We start from the raw sequence: 21,847 nt of genomic DNA on the forward strand, positions 1-21,847 counted from the left end.
TGAATTGTGGTGTTTGGTGTGTCAAATGCCAAATATTTGGCATTTGACACACCTGATGAGAATGCTCTAAGACCATACCTTTAAGTTAAGTATTTTTTATATTTAAATATGTATAAAATGATATTTATTTAACTTGCTATATTATAATTTTTTTTTAAATGCAAGATTATATATTAATTAAAATTTTGTGTTTAGATTATAAATTTTAAATTATCAATGTGGGTCATGAACAATCTCTGCCTCACGTGTGAGATTTTGTGTCATATATATCTAACCATCTCTGTCTCACATGTGAGTCTTTGCCTCTTTGTGGGTCACAAATAAGTCCTACTAATTTCCCTTTGCCTTATGAGTTTTTTTCTTCACTAACACTCACATGTGAGTCTTTGTCTCATATATACCCAACAATCTTTGTCTCACATGTGAGTCTTTACCTCTTTGTGGGCCACGAACAAGTCCTACTAATTTTCCCTTTGCCTTCTGAGTTTTTTCCTTCACTAATGTTGTAATGCCCCAAAATCATAAATAATAAAAGTCTATTCAATCTAAATATTCCATAAAAATATTAAATAAAAGCAACCAACAACCTAAAATCTCGTCACGAATGTCAGTGCTCTAATCCACCAAAGATAAAACATCCTCAAAATAATTCTCCTGTACAATGTTTAATACCATAAAAATAATAATAAAATCCTCAGTTCCACAAAATAGTTCGTAACTGTTGTCTTCCAAGAATCTCTACTCCAATAATCCCTCTAATGTATCTGTAAGGGGAAATAAAAAGGGGGGGGGGGGGTGAGATAACTCAATAAGTGGAATTCACTAACATTAGGGTGTGAGAACAAACTTTTTAAATAAATAATTCTTACAACAAATTCATAACTTGTAACTCATCAACATTTTATCATCAAATATTTTATATAAAAATAATATCTTTATATTGTGAGCCATCATATAATATATATATATATATATATATATATATCAATACCATCATATAAACAATTTCCTAGGCTTTTCTTGTAATCAACATTTACGCCCTGTTGACAGGATTATGTTGTCCTCTTTTTGGAACTGGAACCTCTTTTTCATCCCTTTTCTTAAGGGTGGCTCCTTTGGAACCTAAAGATGCACTCCTATGCTAAGGAGCTTCCTTTTTGGATCCTCCATAGTATACTCCCTTGCTAAGGAGCTATCAAATGTGCACTGTCCCCTTTTCTGAGACCATCCCTTGCTAAGGACTAGCTGTAGTATGACTATCCCTTACTAAGGACTAAATACAATACTGAGCTTTTAATCACGACTTGTCATAAGTTTTCAAAACATATTCAATATGCTCACAAAAATAATCCATTCATAATTCTCAAAAATATAAAAATATATTCCCACATACAAGTTTAAATAAATTTAAGTTGTTCCACAAGTTTTTCATAAAACGAATAGTCAATGTGCACATCAAACATTTATAAAATGTCAATTTATATATAGAATATCAACATATTTCTTTGATATAAAATAGTTTAATAATCAACACTGTTTTGGAAAAACCCCTAAAATTAGTAAACACCACTTACCCCTTAGTTGCAAAAATATGAAACCAACCTCCCTTGAATCACAACAAATCAGTAGAATTAGAACCTAGCAACACCAAAGATAGGTCCATCAATACACAAGTTCCCACATAAAATCAGTTTTCACACTTAAATAGTTTAACCTATCATCATTAAGGCCTACGAAGGTTTCTAGTTTCATTGAAATACATTTCAGCTTTGTCAATGGGCTTGGCTATTGAATTCGTGGCTATCACTACTTGGGATTATAGTTATTAAATTGATAAATAGGAACGTTGAAATGTCTTGTTTGATGCCTGAACTTGTCAATCAAGTTTCCAAAACTTTCACAACTATTCTAATTTTAGTGTTTACCTATATCTGCCACCATAAACCACTTGATGCCACAAAACATAAGATATTGCTAATCAATTTTCTGAACAATGGCAGTGCGTGGATGGCAAATTGGTTAACTTAAATAATATATAATTTCTTATTCCTACGTTGTAGGGGCTAACAAGATATTCTAGGCTTGAAAGCATTGTTGCCTTCTACAATAATTTAGAGATGAATACATGTCATTAGAAGGATAATAATAAGATAAATATCAACCATAAAGCAACCTTTTCCCTTTCACATGGTGACAAACTTGAATTTATAAGGTCCAAGCCTATTAATCTATTAGGTACAATTTCAAAGCCTGTGGAGTACCCTTTCCTAACAAACAGCCATACTGACCATTCCTAATCTAATATAATAACAATTATAGGAGCCCTTTTTCTATTAATAGAATGATAGTCTAGGTTCATGACAATTGCTAGCTATTGAATATTCAAACTTCTTAAATTTAGAGCATGAGAAAATCATACTTTCTCAAAAAAAAAAAAAAAAAGGTTTCCACGCACAACTGCATAGAAGAAAAGAAAACCTTAATCGTGTGTTGCAGCTGAAACAAAAGGAACCTTCTTATGTACATACACGTGTAACTTAAGAGGTAAAAGGCTAGGGTTTTTAAAAGCTTATCAAGATCCATATATTTACTTATGCCACCTCACTTGGGCTTCATATACCATAGTATTTATCTTATTTTTAATATCTTAGGCCCAAATCAATTAAATCCATTTAATTGTAGGCCTCCTTTTTAATTCACGTATAAGAATTAAATTGGCATCAAAATTATGGATTGTTACAAATGCATCATCCACGGGCTTCTTATACGCCATTCATAAGAATCCCGTGTCAACCTAGCACGCTCATCCATGCATGGAAATCCAATCCACACTTCCATGTTCTCGTGCTACACCGTGATATAGCACTAATGACAATACTAATTTGTTGGGTCTTTTTCCAAGATCGTTTGGGTGAGCCTTTTAGGCTTGCTTTGTCCTTGTTCCAACTTGGAAATTTACCTTGAGCACCTCATCACCTTGCCACACCACTTGTTAGGGAGTTAAGTCAATTAACACATTGGAGGAGATTCCAATTGAAATGTTAACACTTAACATAACATCTAAAGACACCACTTAATCCAAAAAATTAAATTTATGAGTTTGAGCTCTTAAATTAACCACTCCCTCTTGTCATTTTTATTCAATTTGAGATTTCACTCACACGTGTATTTCCAACAATATGAGATATAATATATATAATAAATCATGTTAAAAGATATACTTTAAGTATAAATTATACGTGTGTAAGTGTTTATTTTATGGATTAAAAATTTATTGATATATTTATCTTGATCACCTTAATTTATTATTATTATTATTATTATTTTTTACTCTAGGCTAATCCACTTAATCCTATTATGAAATAATCAATCTGTAGTTGGTTTTTATAAATTCTAATATTGAAAATTTTCTTTCTACCTAAACAATTGTCAAAGCATTGTCAGGAAAATTCTATAAGTGATACATACAAGAAGAAAACAAACTAATTTTGATTTATAATCAAGAATTGTTAAAATACATATTTGAATATCTTTGCAATTAATTTCATTATTATTATATTTCTATTTCATTATCTTTTAACTCTTTTATATATATATATATATATATATATATATATATATATATATATATATATTGTGGGGCTAGCGAATTTGCGGCCCAGGCCCATTCTGCATGGGAGCCCAGGGGCTAGGGCCCACGCCGAGGAGAGCCATTGTCGAGGACAACCTCCTGCTCGGCACCTCACGAAATGCCTGAGGAAGGGGGGGAAACTGAGTTCAGGGGCAGGGTAAGGGAAAAAGCTACCAACATCATAATACCAAGCCCTGTATCTGACAAGTCCATGCTCTAAACCATACCCTTTAACTTTCCCAGCGACCCCAAACCATACTGGAGTATGGGTTGACAGGACAGGTCTGCACCCCGAAAAAAGGGTGAGACTTACACGTGAACTTGAAGGAAGAGAAGAAACACGGATATAAAAGGAAGAACTCCCCAGAAAAAGAAGAGGACTCTCTCCCCTCGAAAAAAGAGGAGAGAGGGAAGGACACAAGGATTCTTGGGCAGCGTCCGAGGACAAAAGTCCTACAACCCGTTCCACTGGAGGGCTTAGCTAGTCAAGCAAGGCCCAACCGTACAAGAATTTCCATGGACGCCACGATCAAACCGTCCACCTGTGCCCAATGTCATGCCATTCAAGCCCACTCTCTACAAATCATATTGTTGGGGTCCATTACATATGAGTCCAACGTTATTCTTGGGCCGTTAAATAAATCGTGACCCTACATATATATATATATATATATATATATGAATTTCTTATACATTTGTAAGATTTTAATCTAAATTATTCATTATATTATTTATATTGCTAATAACAAATTTATCAAGAGCTTTAAAAACAAACTTCATTGTCACATTCTTATACATGTGTAAGTGTTTATTTTATAGATTCAGTTAATTTGATTAAATTCAAATCAAATATGTTGTTTTTGAGAAGTTAACGGCAAACCACTTGACGGCAGTGAAGGGTGATGATTCCTTGGATATTAGTGGGTTGACAAGACTCGAGCGATGATCTTTGGGCTATCTCCTGTAATACAAAGAACACTGAATCAGAGGGGACCGGTGGTGACCGGCCAAAAATCCTCCGATGATGAAGTTAGTTACTTTTGAACTCTCTGTAAGGAATAAGTATTCTCTCAAAATGAAATTGTCTGAATCTCCTTACCCTTCATCGAAGAAGCTTTATATAGTGTGTGTGTGGAACGGTTATCTGTTTAGTAACCGTTCCCAATATCGAGGAGTCCGGAGAATTGGGGGTAACTTCCATAACCGCTGTGGAAGTTACCTGGGTTGGACGGGCCGGTGAATTCGTCCATCCTTAGTAAAGATGGACGAGACTTCCGTGATGAACTCGTCCATCTTTAGTGAAAGATGGACGAGACCATCTTGGAAGGCTTGCCCTGCGTAAATGGTGTAGATTCCATGAGGTATTCCTCGTCCATATATGGACGAGGTTCGCCAGAACGCTTAGAACTTTCTCTTCGAATACTGTAGCTTCTTTTGTTGGACGAGACATATGGACGAGTTATGGACTTGGATGTTTCATGACACCATCAAAGGGAATAGCCAAATTGACAGGAAATGATAGTTGCGGTACAAATTAATTGAAAAGAATGAAACTTTAAAAATGAAATTGAAAACATGTCAAACATAGAAAGAGTAACTTGTGATTTAGCATAAGTTTTAAGTGTAGTTTATTTGAGCTTTTGTTAGTTTTAGTTAACAGTGTTCACTAAGAAGTCAATTAAAAATATTTAGAAGTTTTAATTAGTTTTAACTAAAAGTAATTGAAATTTAAGGTTTAAATTAATAATACCTCTAAATTATGGGGGAATTATATAATCCATCATTAATTCTACCTAATGAGCTTTAAAAACAAACTTCATCAAGAACAGGCTACTTGCTTTCTCTAAAATATCGATGAAAAAATTGGGACAACTAAACAAGAAAGAAATTGAACGAAAATTTTTATTATACATGTGATCTTATTAGTATTTACAATGAGTTATAACCAGACATTTTGATTTAAAACCTAAACGAGAAGCACATGTTCATTTAAAACCCAAGACCGTTTTAGTTTTTGTTTTGTTTTTTTATTTGATTTTATTATAAAGAAACAAGCTCTCACACAAGGGAAAAAGAATATGAGATTTTAACACAAATACAAAATATAAAAAAACGTGTTAGTTCAATTAGCAATTCCTATTATTTTCAATAGAAGTGTCCAATAATCAAATCCCCCCCCCCCCCTCCAATGTATCAAATTATAAAATAAATAAATAAAAGCTTCTAAAAAAATCTAATAGACTTTATATTACGAACAAATTTCTTTTGGGTGCGAATGGACTGAAAGCAATGTTATCATTATGGGATTGAACATCAATGTTGTCATTATCAATTTTTTTTTTTTTTAAATGTTATTGTAAAGACCCGATTTGAGTTCCTACCCCAACAAGTGGATGGAATTAGGCCCAAGAAGCCCAAAACAATGAATTTGTAGAGGAATGGGTTGGAAAACTAGGCTTTAGTTGGTCAAACAACGAGCTAGATAGGCTTGATGACAAAAAAATAAAAATGGACAATTGTAAATTGAAGAAAGAACGTCCTTGGCAAAATCCGAGGACAATGGTTCTTGTATAATGCTCTTAGATAACGTTACAAATTTGATTGTGGATTGTTACAGTATCTCTTCTCTTAATTTTTCGATCTCCTCATCTTGTTTCCTCCTTCTTCTTTTATACTTCTCCTCCTTTTCATCTCCACCTTCCACCTGTATGCTAGATGGTTGGGGCTGATACTTGTCTCATCAGCACTTCCCATAATGTAGTAGCTATAAGGTTGAAATACACTGTTTAGGTATCACTTCTACATTAATGCAGCTAGGGGATTAGTTGCAGTGCATTTAATACGGAGGTAGCAGCTTTCTCCCCAGATATTTTGGGGCTCATCCTTATCTTATATCTCTGCAATGCTTGTCCGCCCCAACTGAATTTCAGGGGTTGTCATCCTTGCTGTCAAACCATCTTCTAGGACCTCAGCCAAGTTTGGCCGAGTAAGTTTTCATCCTCGGCACACTCTTCGGAGCTATTATGACCAAACCCCACCTTTTATTTATCAACACAATCTCCTATGACGAAGACTTCTCCTCCTCGGGTAGATCCTCATTCTCGACTTGGGCCACAGGCCTAATATATGAATAAATAATGAACTTCTGGGCCCAAGGGCCCTACAATAGCCCCTCGAGATTCCCCTTTCTGGCTCCTCAGGAAGAAAGGAGGATTTCGATGTCTCTAAATTAGTTTCATGCCTATTTCGCTCTTCCTCTGCTTATGAAGACGCCCTTCTGTCTACCCAAGACGCGCTCCTAGCGCTGCAGCATTTGAGGCACGTCCTTATTAAATTCTGTTGGCTCTTTGTCCCCCACGTTCTACGGCATGATGCGAATCGTAAGGTTGAGGGATTCGTTGGGAATTGAGCGGGAACTTTCCCACTCTCTGCTCTTTCCTTGGTATAAATATCTATTAAATCAACTTTTTTCTCACTTTAGCATTCATTTCATTCTAGCGCTCATACCTTGAACCTGCACACTTTTTCAACTTTCCTAAGCCCTTACAAATACTAAAGACCTGTCCGAGGACACCTTTATTCTTTCTGTAAGTCTTCTTGAACTTTTACTCTTTAATTTTCTACACCTTCCTCTTTTCTTCTTGTTTTTTCTTTTTCTCCTCGGTTCTAATTTCGTTTCTCAATCTCTTTAGTTTTCCCAGCTTTTTCTAGAAATGGGTAGATTTAAGAGTTTAGTAGATTCAGAGAAAGGGATAGAAAGCTTTAGGGCTCGTTATAGCATCCCTCCAGAAGTAGGAATTAGGTATTGTGATGAGAGTCAATGGCACGAGGATAGGCAAGTCAGGGAGGTAGTAATCTCGATGATTGCCTTCATAGAAGGAGGGATGAAAATCCCCATGGGTGGAGTCACTAGAGACTACCTTAGAGCTCATAGGTTGGCTCCCACTCAGTGTGCCCCTAATATGTTTAGGATCTTAGGCTCCATGGATGCCCTCAACGAAAAAATGGGTTTAGGTCTAACCCACCACAATGTCAATTGGGTCTATAACCTTCACCGTCTAAAGGGGCAGGGATACTACTTGAAATCAAGGTATCCCGAGGTTAGGCTCATTCAATGCCTCCCCGAATCCAACAAGGGGCTGAACAAAGACTTCTTGATCTTGTCAGGGGAGTGGAGTGATGGTCTCTCTTGCCCGACGAGAGAGGGAGAACCAGGTGGGGTACTAGGTCTAGGGTACTCATTTATAAGTCCTTTCTTTGATTTGCTATATTTTTATATCTGATAAAAATTTATTTCACTGATGAATTTGCAGACAGACATGTTGTTGAACCAAATTTCAACTTGGTCAACAAGGATAGCCTAGACAAAATCCTTAAGGCTGAGGTGTTTGTGAATTCGGACGGTTAGTTACGAGTGGCTCACTTGATCCTAGGATACATGTTGATCTCATCAAGCTTCCAAGTTCCTAAGTGTGTCATAAGGGCCAGAGACCCCCGCCTACACCAGATAAGCGTAGCTGCGCCAGGTTTCCTTCTTCCTGGTCCAAAAGTAGAGAGCGCAGAAATCACAACCCCTATTCTTGAAGGTATGCCAAAAGTAAGGGGCCTCATCGCTACAACAAACAACTAGTGCGGCCACTTCGTCTCACCCCCCCAACATACAAGAAGAAGAAGTGGTAGAAGTAGCTGATTTCGAGGACGAGTTTGAAGTTTTCAACCGAGCCTTGTCCCCGAAAATTTCAAATCCTAATCTTGGCCTTCCATTCTCACCAATAATCGACAAGATGGGGATATAGCACAAACCAAAGTCTAGTTTGCTTGATTTAATAAAGTCTCAACCTAGGAAGGATGCACCTGAGAAGGCTGCTCACACTAAGCTTCCTACTTCTCCACTTGCCTTACCCTTTCAAGCAGCAGAGCTGAAGAGGAAGAGAGAGTCAAAAGGAAAGGAGGTGATGGGAGCTGGAAAAACCCTCCCCCCCCCCTAGAGGACGAGGTTCAAAAGGCATCCAAACAAGCCAAAACGAGGCAAAGGAGCACCAAAAGGGTTGCCGAGAAGTGGAGCGATCCCCAGGTTAGACCTTTAGCTTGGCTCCCTACCCTAATGCTGAATAGGGAACCTCTCCTTGCTAATGCCTCAATTTGCGACTTTTAAGGAGGAGTAGTCGGTTACATGGCTGACGCAGTGGAGCAAGCCTTGTTGCTCCCCGAGGACATGGTCGAGCTACGAGATATGAGGAGACATGAGGTTTTCCTCAGTCTCAAAATATATCTGGCTATGGTACGTCCCCCTCCTTTCTTTCTAACTTATTCTCTTCACTTTCCTCTTCTGATTCTTTTTTCTTACCTTGGCAAGCTGTTCAAGCATCTTTCTAGGCCAAGGAAATGGCCAACTCCTGCCATCGACAGATGAAAGAGGAGGAAGGGAGGTGCAACGCTGCTGTGGATGCCTTTCATGTGGCCGAAAAGAGCATCCAAGAGCTTAAGAAGGAGCTACAGAGGGAGGAAAAAGAAAGGAAGTATGCGGCGGCAGCCCTGGAGAATGTTGAAAAACAAGCTGAAAGCCAAAGGCTACTGCTGCGTACTGCTGAGGACAACCTGGCCTCCTCCAAACTCAGATTGCTGCACTAAAAAAGAAATTGGAAGGGGTTGAGAAGGCTATAGTTCTCGCCGAGAAGGCCCGAGAGGAGGTAGAGAAAGCCAAAGATGAAGCAAAGTAGCATGGCTATGATGTAGGCGTGGCCGAGACTGAGGACGCCCTTAGGGCTGAGGTCCCTACTGTTTGTAGAACTTACTGTGCCCTAACATGGGACAAAGCCCTCAACTAGGCTGGGGTTAAGGCCTCTTTCATGCTCATGAGGGCAGAAAGTGTCTACTACTCGCCAGCCATATGCCTTGCGAGTTCTTCGGATTCTAAGGCTGACCCAGCGCCTTGGGAAGCAGATGAAGTCCAAGGAAATCCACCCAGAGCCCCTCCTGCAGCTAATACTTCTTCTGAGGGTGGGGAGCAAGCCAAGGACACTACAAGAGCTGGGGATGCCAACAAAAGCATAGTCCAAGGCGTTGACTTAACTCCAACTATTCCAGGGGATTTCCTCAAAGAAAAAGAAACCTCTCAGAGCATGGAGCTGGTGTTGGCAACTCTTGCCATACCCCCAAAAGTGGACCCAAAGGATAAGGCTCAAGTACCCCCCACAGCAGCGGATACCCAGCCTCCCAAAGATGTAAAGGAAAAGCTTGTAATAAAGATGAAAAAATAGTTGTATCTTTTTCTTGTTATCTAGCTGCCTTTGTTAGAGGCCAAAACTTAATGGAAGTTGCAAATTTTCTTTTTATGATTTTGGTTTTTATGTTGCCCCTACTTAAAACTTTGCTTGTTGTGATGAGATATATCTTGAGTGACCAATCCGTCTAAGTAACAACATGTACCTTGTGCAAAAATATGATCAGTTTTAAAACAAATTGAATCTGCTCAGTTAATCACCGCGGCCATGCCTAATTCTTTTTTGAAAAACTTACACAACATTGTGACGTGAGCATAGGTTTTAAAGTTACAATTTGCCTTACTTAAAAACAACTTTATAGGACCTAAATGGCATACCACTTTCATACGGACATGGGCATGCTTGCAAATGCTTTAAGTGATGCTCATGAACATCTAATTGAGACCATTGTTGCAATGACACTTATTGTCGCCCATTGTAACTGTACCTAGAGTATGTCATGCTTAAACACTTAGGTAATGGTCAAGACCTGTTAACTTTCCTAAGGCAGATGGTCCGAGTAACCAGGCTTAGCTAAGGTTTTGTTTGATGCTCAGGAAAATATTTCTAAGTATTAATTTACCCAAAACAGATGGTCCGAGGAACCAGACTTAGCTAAGGTTCTGTTTAATACTTAGAATAATTTATAAAGTTATCAATTTTCCCAAGGCATGTGGTCCGAGGATCCAGCCATGGCTAAGGTTCAGTTTGATACTTAGATAGATGTCAAGGAGTATTAATTTTCCCAAAGCAGATGGTCTGAGGAACCAGACATAGCTAAGGTTCTGTTTAATACTTAGAATAATGAATAAAGTTACCAATTTTTCTAAGGCATGTGGTTCGAGGAGCCAGGCATGGCCAAGGTTCAGTTTGACACTTAGATAAATGTCAAGGAGTATTAATTTTCCCAAAGCAGATGGTCCGAGGAACCAGGCATAACTAAGGTTTTGTTTAATATTTAGAATAATTTATAAAGTTATCAATTTTCCCAAGGCATGTGGTCCAAGGATCCAGGCATGGCCAAGGTTCAGTTTGATACTGAGATAGATGTCAAGGAGTATTAATTTTCCCAAAGCAGATGGTCCAAGGAACCCAGCATAGCTAAGATTTTGTTTAATACTTAGAATAATGAATAAAGTTATCAATTTTCCCAAGGCATGTGGTCCGAGGAGTCAGGCATGGCCAAGGTTCAGTTTGATACTTAGATAGATGTCAAGGAGTATTAATTTTTCCAAAGCAGATGGTCTGAGGAACCAGGCATAGCTAAGGTTTTGTTTAATACTTAGAATAATAAATAAAGTTATCAATTTTCCCAAGGCATGTGGTTCGAGGAGCCAGACATGGCCAAGGTTCAGTTTGATACTTAGATAGATGTCCAGAACATATGACATGCAATATAACAAACCCAAAATAGGGTGAAGAGAATCTCCATTAATAATAATATCTCCTTATGTTATATACATTCCAGGGGCGTGGTACAACCCTTTCCTCTAGATCTTCTAGATAATATGCACCAATCTCGGCCATTGATGTAATACGATAGGGCCCCTCCCAGTTAGATCCCAACTTCCCCCATGTTGGGTTTTTGGTAGTCCCCATAACTTTTCTTAGAACCAAATCTCCAGGTGCCAGTGGCCTCAGCTTCATGTTAGCATCGTATTTTTGTTTGAGCTTGTGTTGATAATAAGCTAATTGGACCCTGGCATTTTCTCTCCGTTCCTTAATTAAATCTAGGCTCTTTTCCAACAACCTATCATTGTCGCCCAGAGCGAAAGAACTTGTTCTAAGTGTGGGGAACCCAGTTTCCAAAGGAATGACAGCTTCGGCACCATAGGTCATTGAGAAAGGCGTCTCTCCAATAGATCTACGAGGTGTAGTCTGGTAGGTTCAAAAGACGTATGGCAATTCTTCTACCTATTTCCCTTTTACGTCGTCTAGTCTTTTTTTGAGTCCACTCACTATAACCTTGTTGACAGCCTTGGCTTACCCATTTCCTTGTGGATAGGCTGGGGTGGAATACCTATTCTTTATTCCCAAATCACAGCAGTATCTCCTAAAGGTTTTACTATCAAACTGAAGCCCATTGTCCGAAATGAGGGTATGAGGAATTCTAAACCAAGTGATAATATTCTTCCAAACAAATTTTTTGGTGTCCATGTCTCTGATGTTTGACAGGGGTTTAGCTTCTACCCATTTAGTGAAGTAATCCGTACCAACTAATAAATACCTCTAATTCCCTACTGCCTTAGGGAAAGGCCCCACAATATCTAAGCCCCACTGAGTGAAAGGCCAAGGACTAGTCAAGGGATTAAGGACTCCTTCAAGTTGGTGGATCTTTGGTGCAAATCTTTGGCATTGGTCACACTTCTTTACATAGTCTTGAGCTTCCTTTTGCATGTTTGGCCACCAGTAGCCTTATGTGAGGACCCTGTGAGACAGAGATCTGCCCCCCGTGTGGCTTCCACAAATTCCTTCGTGCAATTCTTCTAGGAGCAGCTCCACTACGTCAAGGTGCACGCACAACAGATATGGGCCAGAAAAAGATCTTTTATACAGTTTCTAGTCTTCGGACAGCAAAAATCGAGGTGTTTTTCTTCGCACCATGTTAGCCTCAGATTTATTCTTGGGCAAAACATCTTCTTTAAGGAACAACGTAATAGGGTCCATCCAGCTAGGCCCCACCCTTACTTGGTGAACATGAACCACATTCCTTACCACCTCAAAAGGTTTGTATAAGTCTTCCACAAGGATTACCCAGGGTAAGCCCTATGTCGAGGAGATTGCCAGTGTGGCGAGAGAGTCCGCATGTGCATTCCTACTTTTAGGAACTTGTGATAAAACAAAAGACTCAAATCCAGATTGCAAGTGTCTAACCTGGCTTTAATACTCCAGCATTCTGGGATTTCTTGCCTCCAACTCCCCTTGGACTTGGCCTACCACCAGCCTTGAATCATAGAACATCTCCACTACTTTTTCACCCATTTTCTGAACCATGGTCATCTCTACCAAGAGAGTTTCGTATTCGGCCTCATTGTTTGTAGCTGAGAATCCCAATCTCAAGGATTTCTCGATTGTGATCTTTTCTAGGATACTATGACTAGCCCCACTCCAGATCCTCTGTAATTAGCTGCACCATCAACGTAAACCTTCCAGGACAAAGGTTCTTGCAAGGAGATTATGCCAACCGATTTTTCATCCATGTTTTTCTCTTCTAATATATCTTCTGATGGGGTCTCGGCAAACTCAGCTACCAAATCGACAAGGACCTAACCTTTGACCAAGGTGCGAAACATATATTTGATATCAAAAGCTCCTAGGATTGTGCCTCACTTTGCAATTCTCCCTGTGTAATTGGCACTCTGAAGTAGGGATCTAAGCGGGAGTTGAGTCAAGACAACAACCGTGTGTGATTGGAAATAATAGGGGAGCTTACGTGTGTCATGCACCACCGCCAAAATGGCCTTTTCAAGTGGTAAGTATCGGAACTCAGCTTCATGTAATGACTTGCTTATGTAATAGACTGGTCTTTGCACACCACAGTCGACAGGAACAAAATTAGACTTACTGCGTGGGGGGCCACGGCAAGGTAAGCGAACAGAACCTCATCCACCTTGGGCCTTGACATAATTGGTGGCCAAGAAAGGTATTCTTTCAACTGCTGGAAAGCCCCGGCACATTCATCGGTCCATTCAAACCCCTTCCACTTGTTTAACAATTTAAAGAAAGGTCTACACCTGTCAGCTGATCGAGAGATGAACTAGTTCAGGGCAGCGATCATTCCCGAAAGCTTCTGGACCTCTTTTGGATTCTGAGGTGGTTGCAGGTTGTTGATCACCTTAATCTGGTCGGGATTGACTTCAATTCTCCTGTGTGTGACCATGTAGCCCAAAAACTTGCCTGACTCGACACCAAAAGAACACTTGGAAGTGTTAAGTCGTAGTTTGTACTTCCTTAAGATATCAAAAACATTCCTGAGATCATTAACATGCTCGGACTCTGCCTTGCTTTTTATTATCATATTATCGATATAAATCTCAATGTTTTTCCCTAATTGTGGTTCAAACATCCTAGTCATCATCCTTTGGTAGGTAGCCCTTGCATTCTTCAAACCAAAGGGTATCACTTTGTAATGATAGTTTCCTATAGGAGTGACAAAAGTTGTCCTCTCTTGGTCGTCCAAGGCTAGAGGTATTTGATGATACCCTTGAAAGGCATCCAAAAAACTCATTCGAGGGTGGCCCACAGTGGCATCCACCAATTAATCAATTCGAGACATAAGGAAAGGGTCTTTTAGGCAGGCTTTGTTCAAGTCTATAAAATCTATGCATACACGCCACTTCCTCGTCTTCTTCTTAACCACTACGGTGTTAGCCAGCCATCCAAGGTAAAAAACCTCTTTAATAGCCCCAGCCCGCTTAAGTTTCATCACCTCGTCCTTTACAGCATTCGAATGCTCCTTGGATGAACATCGAGGTGGTTGTTTCCTGGGGGTGACAGATGGATTAACATTTAGATGATGGCCGATGAAGCTTGGATCCACTCCCGGAGCCTTGTAAGCATTCCAAGCAAATACATCAATGTTGTTCTTAAGAAAGACTACCAACTCCTCTTTCTCTCGAGGTGGAAGCTGAGCCCCAGCCTGAAAAAAAAAAAATTTTGGATCGTCACCAATAAGGAATTTCTCCAAATCCTCACATTTCGCCTCCTCAACAGGCCCCCTCGTTGGTAATTCTGGAGACATTGACTGCTATAAACCCTCTTTGACTATGGCAGAGGACTTAGCTACTAGTTGATGCAAAATTGCAGACATAAGGCACTGCTTAGCCATAGATTGGTCCCCTACTAGTTCCTCAACTCGGTCTCTGGATAGATACTTAATCTTTTAATGTAAAGTTGAAGAAATGGCACCCAAGGTATGAAGTCAAGGTCTGGCGACAACAGCCGTGTAGGGGAAGTATGCATCCACCACTATAAAGTCCACTTCCACCATTTCTGAACTGACCTGCATAGGCAACCTAATTTGACCCTTCGAGGCAACAAGCTTTCCATCAAAACCTGCCAGAGGCGAATCGTAAGCTGTCAGGTCTTTAAGTTTCAAGTTCAGTCCTTTGTATAGGTTAGGATACATGACTTCTACACAATTGCCTTGATCCACCATTACCCTCTTCACATCATACCCCCATATTCAAAGGGTGACCACTAAAGCATCACCATGTGGTTGGATAGTTTCGATATTGTCTTCATCTCAGAAACTCAATGAAGGTCGAATCTCTAATTTAGCCCTCTTCGGCTCAGAGTTTGGGTCCCTGGCTGGTGACTTGGCCATAGACATCACCCTGGCAGGTTGAGAGCCAGTCCTTCCAGTTGCAGCAAATATGACATTGATTATGCTCAATGAGGGCCTTGAAGAAGCACTCCTCTAACCCCATGACCCTGACTGGTCTCCCTGTCTATTAAGTTGGTACAGAAATTGTTGCAGCTTCCCCTCCTTAACCAGTTGTTTCAGATGGTTCCATAATGTTCGACAATTCTTAGTGGTATGTCCTCGATCCTGATGATACTGACAATGGAGGCTTTGGTTGCACCTTGAAGGATCTCCACTCATCTTGTTCGGCCATTTAAAATATGGCCCGTTCTTGATTTTCTCTAAAACTTGATGCACTGGTTCTCGGAACACAGTGTTTACTACTTGTAAGGCTGCAAGTCCAGATTTTCCGGCAAAATCTCGCCAGGGTTTGTTATTATTGTAACGTTTTGACCTGAAATCCCCCCTCTCCTGAGGGATAACCTTGCCCTTCCCCTTATCTTGCTGCTGATCTTCCTCAACCCTTTTATACTTTTCAATCTGATCCATGAGTTGACATATACTGGTGACAGGTTTCCTCGTCAAAGACTTCCTTAAGCCGTGCTCTGCAGACAAGCCGAGCTTGAAAGTACTGATGGCCATGTCCTTAAAATCACCTTCTATCTCGTTGAACATCTCCTAATATCGGTCCGAGTATGTTTTCAGAGTTTCTCCCTTTCTCATAGACAGAGATAGCAAAGAAGCCAAAGGATGAGGAACTCTGCTGCACGTAATAAAATTGGACCCAAACATTTGGGTGAGTTCCTTAACGGAATTGATGGATCCTGCCCTCAGACTATCAAACCACCTTATCACCACAGGCCCCAAACTGGACGAAACCCTTGCACATCAAGGCTTCGTTCTTGGAATGTACAACCATCTTTTGATTAAAGTGGCTAATATGTTCAACAGGGTCCGTTCTGCCATTATACAAGGTAAAATTGGGTTGAGTGAACCGTCGAGGAAATCTTCCTTCCTCAATCTAGCGGGTGAAAGGTGATTTAGAAACTTAGTTGAGTGCTTTATTCATAGCGTCATTTACCAGGCCTCTCGATCTTTTCCGATAGTCTTGATCCTCCTCATCATCGAAAGAGTAGTCAGAATTAGAGGGAGCTTGCCTTCTGCGCTTGTGGCGTAAGCTTCTTTTAGGGTGATCAATTTCCTTCTACATGTTTCTGGCATTTTCCTCATGAGAGATATGGTTTTTACCTTGAGACTGACTCTTATTGGTGTGGGTAGTGCGTACACTTCCCTCCCAGTCTCTCCTTCACTCAAGTTCACGGAAATGATCTTGTTGTTGAAAGCCCATACATTCTGCTGGATTTGGACCTAATTCTACCATCATTCAGTGTCTAACTCACTATCGCACCAGTAATTTCCCACAGATGGTGCCAATTGTAAGGACTTGATTTGAGTTCCTAACCTAACACGTGGATGGACTTAGGCCCAAGAAGCCCAAAACAATGAATTTGTAAATGAATGGGTTGGAAAACTGGGCTTTAGTTGTGAGCTAGATAGGCTTGATGACAAAAAGATAAAAATGGATAACTGTAAAATGAAGAAAGAACGTCCTCAGTGAAATCCGAGGACAATGGTTCTTGTATAATGCTCTTAGCTTACGTTACAAATTTGATTGTGGATTTCTACAGTATCTCTTCTCTCAATTTTTCGATCTCCTCATCTTGTTTCCTCCTTCTTCTTTTATACTTCTCCTCCTTTTCATCTCCACCTTCCACCTGTATGCTAGATGGTTAGGACTGATACTTGTCCCATCAACGCTTCCCATAAGTCCTCATGTAGTAGTTGTAAGGCTGAAATACATTGTTCAGGTATCACTTCTACATTAATGCAAGCAGGAGATTAGCTGCAATACATTTAATGCGGAGGTAGTAGCTTTCTCCCTAGATATTTTGGGGCTCATCCTTATCTTATATCTTTGCAATGCTTGTCCGCCCTAACTGAATTTTAGGGGTTGTCATCCTTGCTGTCAAACCATCTTCCAGGACCTCGACCAAGTCCGACCGAGGAAGTTTTCATCCTTGGCACACTTTCCGGAGCTATTATGACCAAACCCCACCTTTTATTTAACAGCACAATTTCCTCTGACAAAGACTTCTCCTCCTCAGGTAGATCCTCGTTCTCGGCTTGGGCCATAGGCCCAATATATGGATAAATAATGAACTTCTGGCCTCAAGGGCCCTATAGTTTTCATTATGGGTTTGAACAAATGGCTAAAAGGAATAAATCTAGTTCTCTCTCTCTCTCGGTTCTAAGAAGCAAAAGACTTAGTTTAGGTCCAATGTATTTAGTTCACTAGACCCGGTCAGATGGTGACACATGTCCAAAAGTTAACACATGTCATTATCTTAACGGATCCAATACTACTGGAAACTAGACCTAAGCCTGACTCAAAAGCAAACACATATTAGATAATTTATTTATATTTGTACATCCCATTTATTTGAACTAGTTTGTAACCCCATGCATATGCATGGATACACTTAAATATATACAATAAGATGCATAATATAATTCATATATATATAATTTAAATACTATTGATATCTATTTTTATATTTTGTTAACTTTTTAAAAAATTTTGCAAGGATATTATTGGGTATAAAAGCTCGGTTTGGATTCAACTTATTCACGTCTGCATTTTCAATTTGTGTGTTTTCTCTTTTCTTTTTTCTTTTTTCTTTTAGCCGCAGTTGTTGACTTTTCTTTAGTGTACAATGCACATCAATGGGTCCCGTGCGCTATTCACGGGACCCACAAACTTCATTTTTCAGCAACTTTTTCATTAAAAATGTGTCTCACAGCACTATTCACACATTTAAAAATTATTTTGCTACAGTGTTTTCAGGTTTTAGTTTTCAGCAAAATAAGTTGTATCCAAATGGACCAAAAATGTAAATTGTCCATTTTTTTTTATAATTATTATGAAGCACTTTTTTTTTTTTACGATTCATTTATTCTAGAGTTTTTGGTTTTTGTACTTAATAACTCACTTGTACGAATATTTATGATGTGGTTTTACATTTGATTTTAAAATTAAATAAAACTCTTTAAGAATAGATAATTTAGGACACATGGTGCAAAATTGAAACTCTAATTTGAAATTCTAATTTGAGTTACTTTCAGCTCTACGTATTATTATATATATATAGATGAATATTTATGATGTGGTCCCACATTTAATTCTAAAATTAAATAAAACTTGTGGGGGTAAAGTTCGCCAGTCTACGTTGGGCCATAGTACTTGTACTAAGCCCAACCATAATAAGAAGTGAAGACACGGGCAGAGGACCCCCCAGCCCAATCATGTTGGGCCAGGCTTGCTTATGGGCGTTCGAGGAGGAGTACCTCCTCGGACGCACCAAATGGGAGTCCAATTCACACCCTTTACATGGCGAAAGGTCATCCAATATCAAGGAAGAGTGCATGACGTTCTGGAGGGGGGGGGGCAACCACAACTGCCGCATTAAATGCAAAGGAGCTACTTTTCCAGCCGCATTAATGTGGAAAGGACAGGAGAACAGAATTATCTTGGCCAGTGCAACTCACAGAAAAGGAGGAGGATGTCCTATGGGACAGGCACTCAAGTAGAGGCCCAGATGATTAACAAGTGTAGGGTCATTATCGTAGGAAGGATGCTATATAAGAGAAGAAAATCCCCATGGCCAGGGGATCGCAGAAAAGAGGAAGAGAAAGCAGAGAGAAAGAGAAAAGGAATTGGAGAAACAAAGCAGAAGATACAGCCCCACAGACTGTTATCCCAGGAAGCTTAGAGGAATATCCCCACGTCCAAATGGTTGCATGGCTTGTTCATAACTATTTTCACTCTGTCAAGACCTAGTTCTGTAACCTACTCTCTACAAATTCATTGTTGAGGGACTTTTGGGCCGGAATCGCTTGCCTGTTGGGCCTGAGCCCCAAAAACAGCCCCTACAATTGGCGCCGTCTGTGGGGAGAACTTGTGTCTCGACAAGTGAAACAGTAAGGGATGGAAGGATCAGGTCCGCGCCAAACCGGACGTACAGAATCTCAACGACAGGACAACTTTCTAAACCTCGAACGAGCGAAGGACCAAGATAATCAACGAGAGGGCAGTGTGAACACCTCCCACACGAATAGAAGCCGCTCGAAAGGGAAGGATCACACGTCCCACCAGCACAACGAGCGAAAGGCTCTACAGTAAGAGATTGACGATTTGAAGAAGAAGCTGCATCGAGCCCAGCGAAAACGTCCTTCACCCGTCTCGGACACTAGTAGTGGTGAGGACGGTGAATACAGACGAAGGTCGAGAACCCCTCCGAGCGAGACGTTTTCCTATGAGGAAGAACGGCCTCGCAAACGCGGCCGCAAAAGCCCGTCTTACCAAGGCCTGGCCAATGACGCCATGAGCAAGGCCCTGGATCGAATCTCCCAGTCGCCATTCACACGTAGAATAGAGAGGGTGATGCTTCCTCGGCGGTTCAATCAGCCAACGTTTGCCATATACAATGGTCGAACTGACCCAATGGAGCACGTGAGCCAATTCAACCAGAGGATGGCCGTCCACTCCAGGGACGAAGCGTTAATGTGTAAGGTGTTTCCGTCCAGCTTGGGACTCCTGGCAATGAGATGGTTTGATGCCCTCCCGCCGAATTCCATAGATTCCTTTAAACAGCTGACGCAGGCTTTTGGTTCCCGTTTCATCACCAGCACTAGAGTCCCTCGGCCCCTCGATTCCCTCTTATCCTTATCCATGCGAGAAGGAGAAACGCTGAAAGCCTACTCGGACAGATATTGGGAAACGTACAACGAGATAGAAGGAAACTATGATGACGTCGCCATTAGTACATTCAAAAGGGGCCTGCCGACAGAGCATGGCTTGAGAAAGTCTCTCATTGGGAAGCCAGTCACCAGCGTGCGACAACTCATGGACAGGATAGACAAGTACAAAAGGGTCGAGGAGGACCAGCAGATTGGGAAGGGAAAGGTGAAGGTTGTCCCTCAGGAAAGGAGGGACTTCAGGTCGGACCGCTTTAGCAGCAGTAACAAGCCGAGGAGAGATTACATGGAACAGTCCAGACCTACTGGGACTCAGGTAGTCCATGCTGTATTCCGAGAACCATTGCACTAGATCCTGGAGAAAGTAAAGCGCGAACCCTTCTTTCAGTGGCCGAATAGGATGGCAGGCGACCCCTCAAAACGCAACCAGAATCTATACTGTGCGTATCATCAAGAGCCCGGTCACACCACTGATGAGTGCAGGAACCTGAAAAACTATTTGGATTGGCTTGTCCGAGAAGGAAAGCTAAGGCATCTGTTGCACCGTCCTGAGCAGTCGAATGTCGAAACCAGACAAGGCACATTGAGGCCATCCATAGGCACGATAAATGTCATTTTTGCCGCACCTGGGAGAACCGGTTCCGGCCCGTTCAGAGTAATGTCAGTGAGTAGGTTCCCGACAGAGCCAGGCGAAAGAGGATCCAAGAGAGCCAGAGTGAGGGCCCCGCCATTAATCGGGTTCACGGAGGAGGATAAGGAAGGAACTATTCAACCCCATGAAGATGCCCTAGTCGTGACGCTCAGAATAGGAGGTTATGACGTGAAGAGGGTGTTGGTTGATCAGGGTTGCGCGGTGGAGATAATGTACCCAGATTTGTATAAGGGGCTGAACTTGAAGCAGGAAGACCTGTCGCCATACGATTCACCCCTGCTTAGCTTTGAAGGAAAAGTCGTCATCCCGAAAGGCATGATTAGGCTGCCTGTGCAAACAGACTCAGAAGTAGTGGAAGTGGACTTCATCGTGGTAGATGCATACTCCCCCTACACAGCTATTGTGGCACGGCCATGGCTTCATGCACTAGGGGCTGTGTCGTCAACCCTGCACCAGAAAGTGAAATATTCGTTAGAAGGTCAAATCAAAGAGATAGCAGGGGACCAAGGAATGGCCAGACAATGCATGGTGTCAGCAATTTCTCGACGATCAAGCAGCGGACCTTCCACTTCAGCCGGGAATAGCTTATAGCAATCAAGGACCCCGGTCCTAACTACGGGTAATGGAGGACCGGCCATGGAGGTGAGCTGTGAGGAGCTGGAGAAAGTGCTCGTCGGATCAGACCCCGAGAAGTTTTTCCAAATTGGCTCGGAATTACCAGCACAGGAGAAGTCAGCGCTAATTAATTTTCTTCGACGAAATGAGGACGTATTCGCCTGGGATCCTTACGAAGCCCCCGGGGTTGACTCAGACCTCATACGCCATCACCTTAACGTTAATCCGGCTATTACACCGAAGAAGCAGCCTCCCCGGCGCCCATCAAAGGAGCATGCGGACGCTGTGAGAGAGGAAGTTGCAAAATTGAAGAGAGCTGGGGCTATCAAGGAAGTATTCTACCCCGAATGGTTGGCGAACACAGTCGTGGTGAAGAAGAAGAGCGGGAAATGGCGGGTCTGCGTGGACTTCACGGACTTAAACAAGGCCTGCCCAAAGGATCCTTTCCCGATGCTGCGGATAGACCGACTGATAGATGCGACTGTCGGGCATCCCCGAATGAGTTTTTTGGACGCTTTCCAGGGCTACCATCAGATATCCTTGGCCACCGAAGACCAGGAAAAAAC

General features: G+C 41.1%; 2 protein-coding genes across 3 annotated transcripts in view; one reads left to right on the plus strand and one right to left on the minus strand.

Annotated features, from left to right (window-relative positions):
• Positions 1-21,847, plus strand: part of LOC126691692 (exocyst complex component EXO70H1-like) — a 197,056-nt gene that overhangs the window by 83,967 nt on the left and 91,242 nt on the right. The gene's annotated exons all lie outside the window — the stretch shown is intronic.
• On the minus strand, positions 15,314-15,874 carry LOC126690778 (uncharacterized). Its single transcript, XM_050385906.1, has one exon. It carries the CDS (start codon positions 15,872-15,874, stop codon positions 15,314-15,316), a length of 561 nt encoding a protein of 186 aa, XP_050241863.1.

Source organism: Quercus robur, chromosome 7 (assembly GCF_932294415.1).
Source record: "Quercus robur chromosome 7, dhQueRobu3.1, whole genome shotgun sequence".
Lineage (NCBI taxonomy): Eukaryota > Viridiplantae > Streptophyta > Magnoliopsida > Fagales > Fagaceae > Quercus > Quercus robur.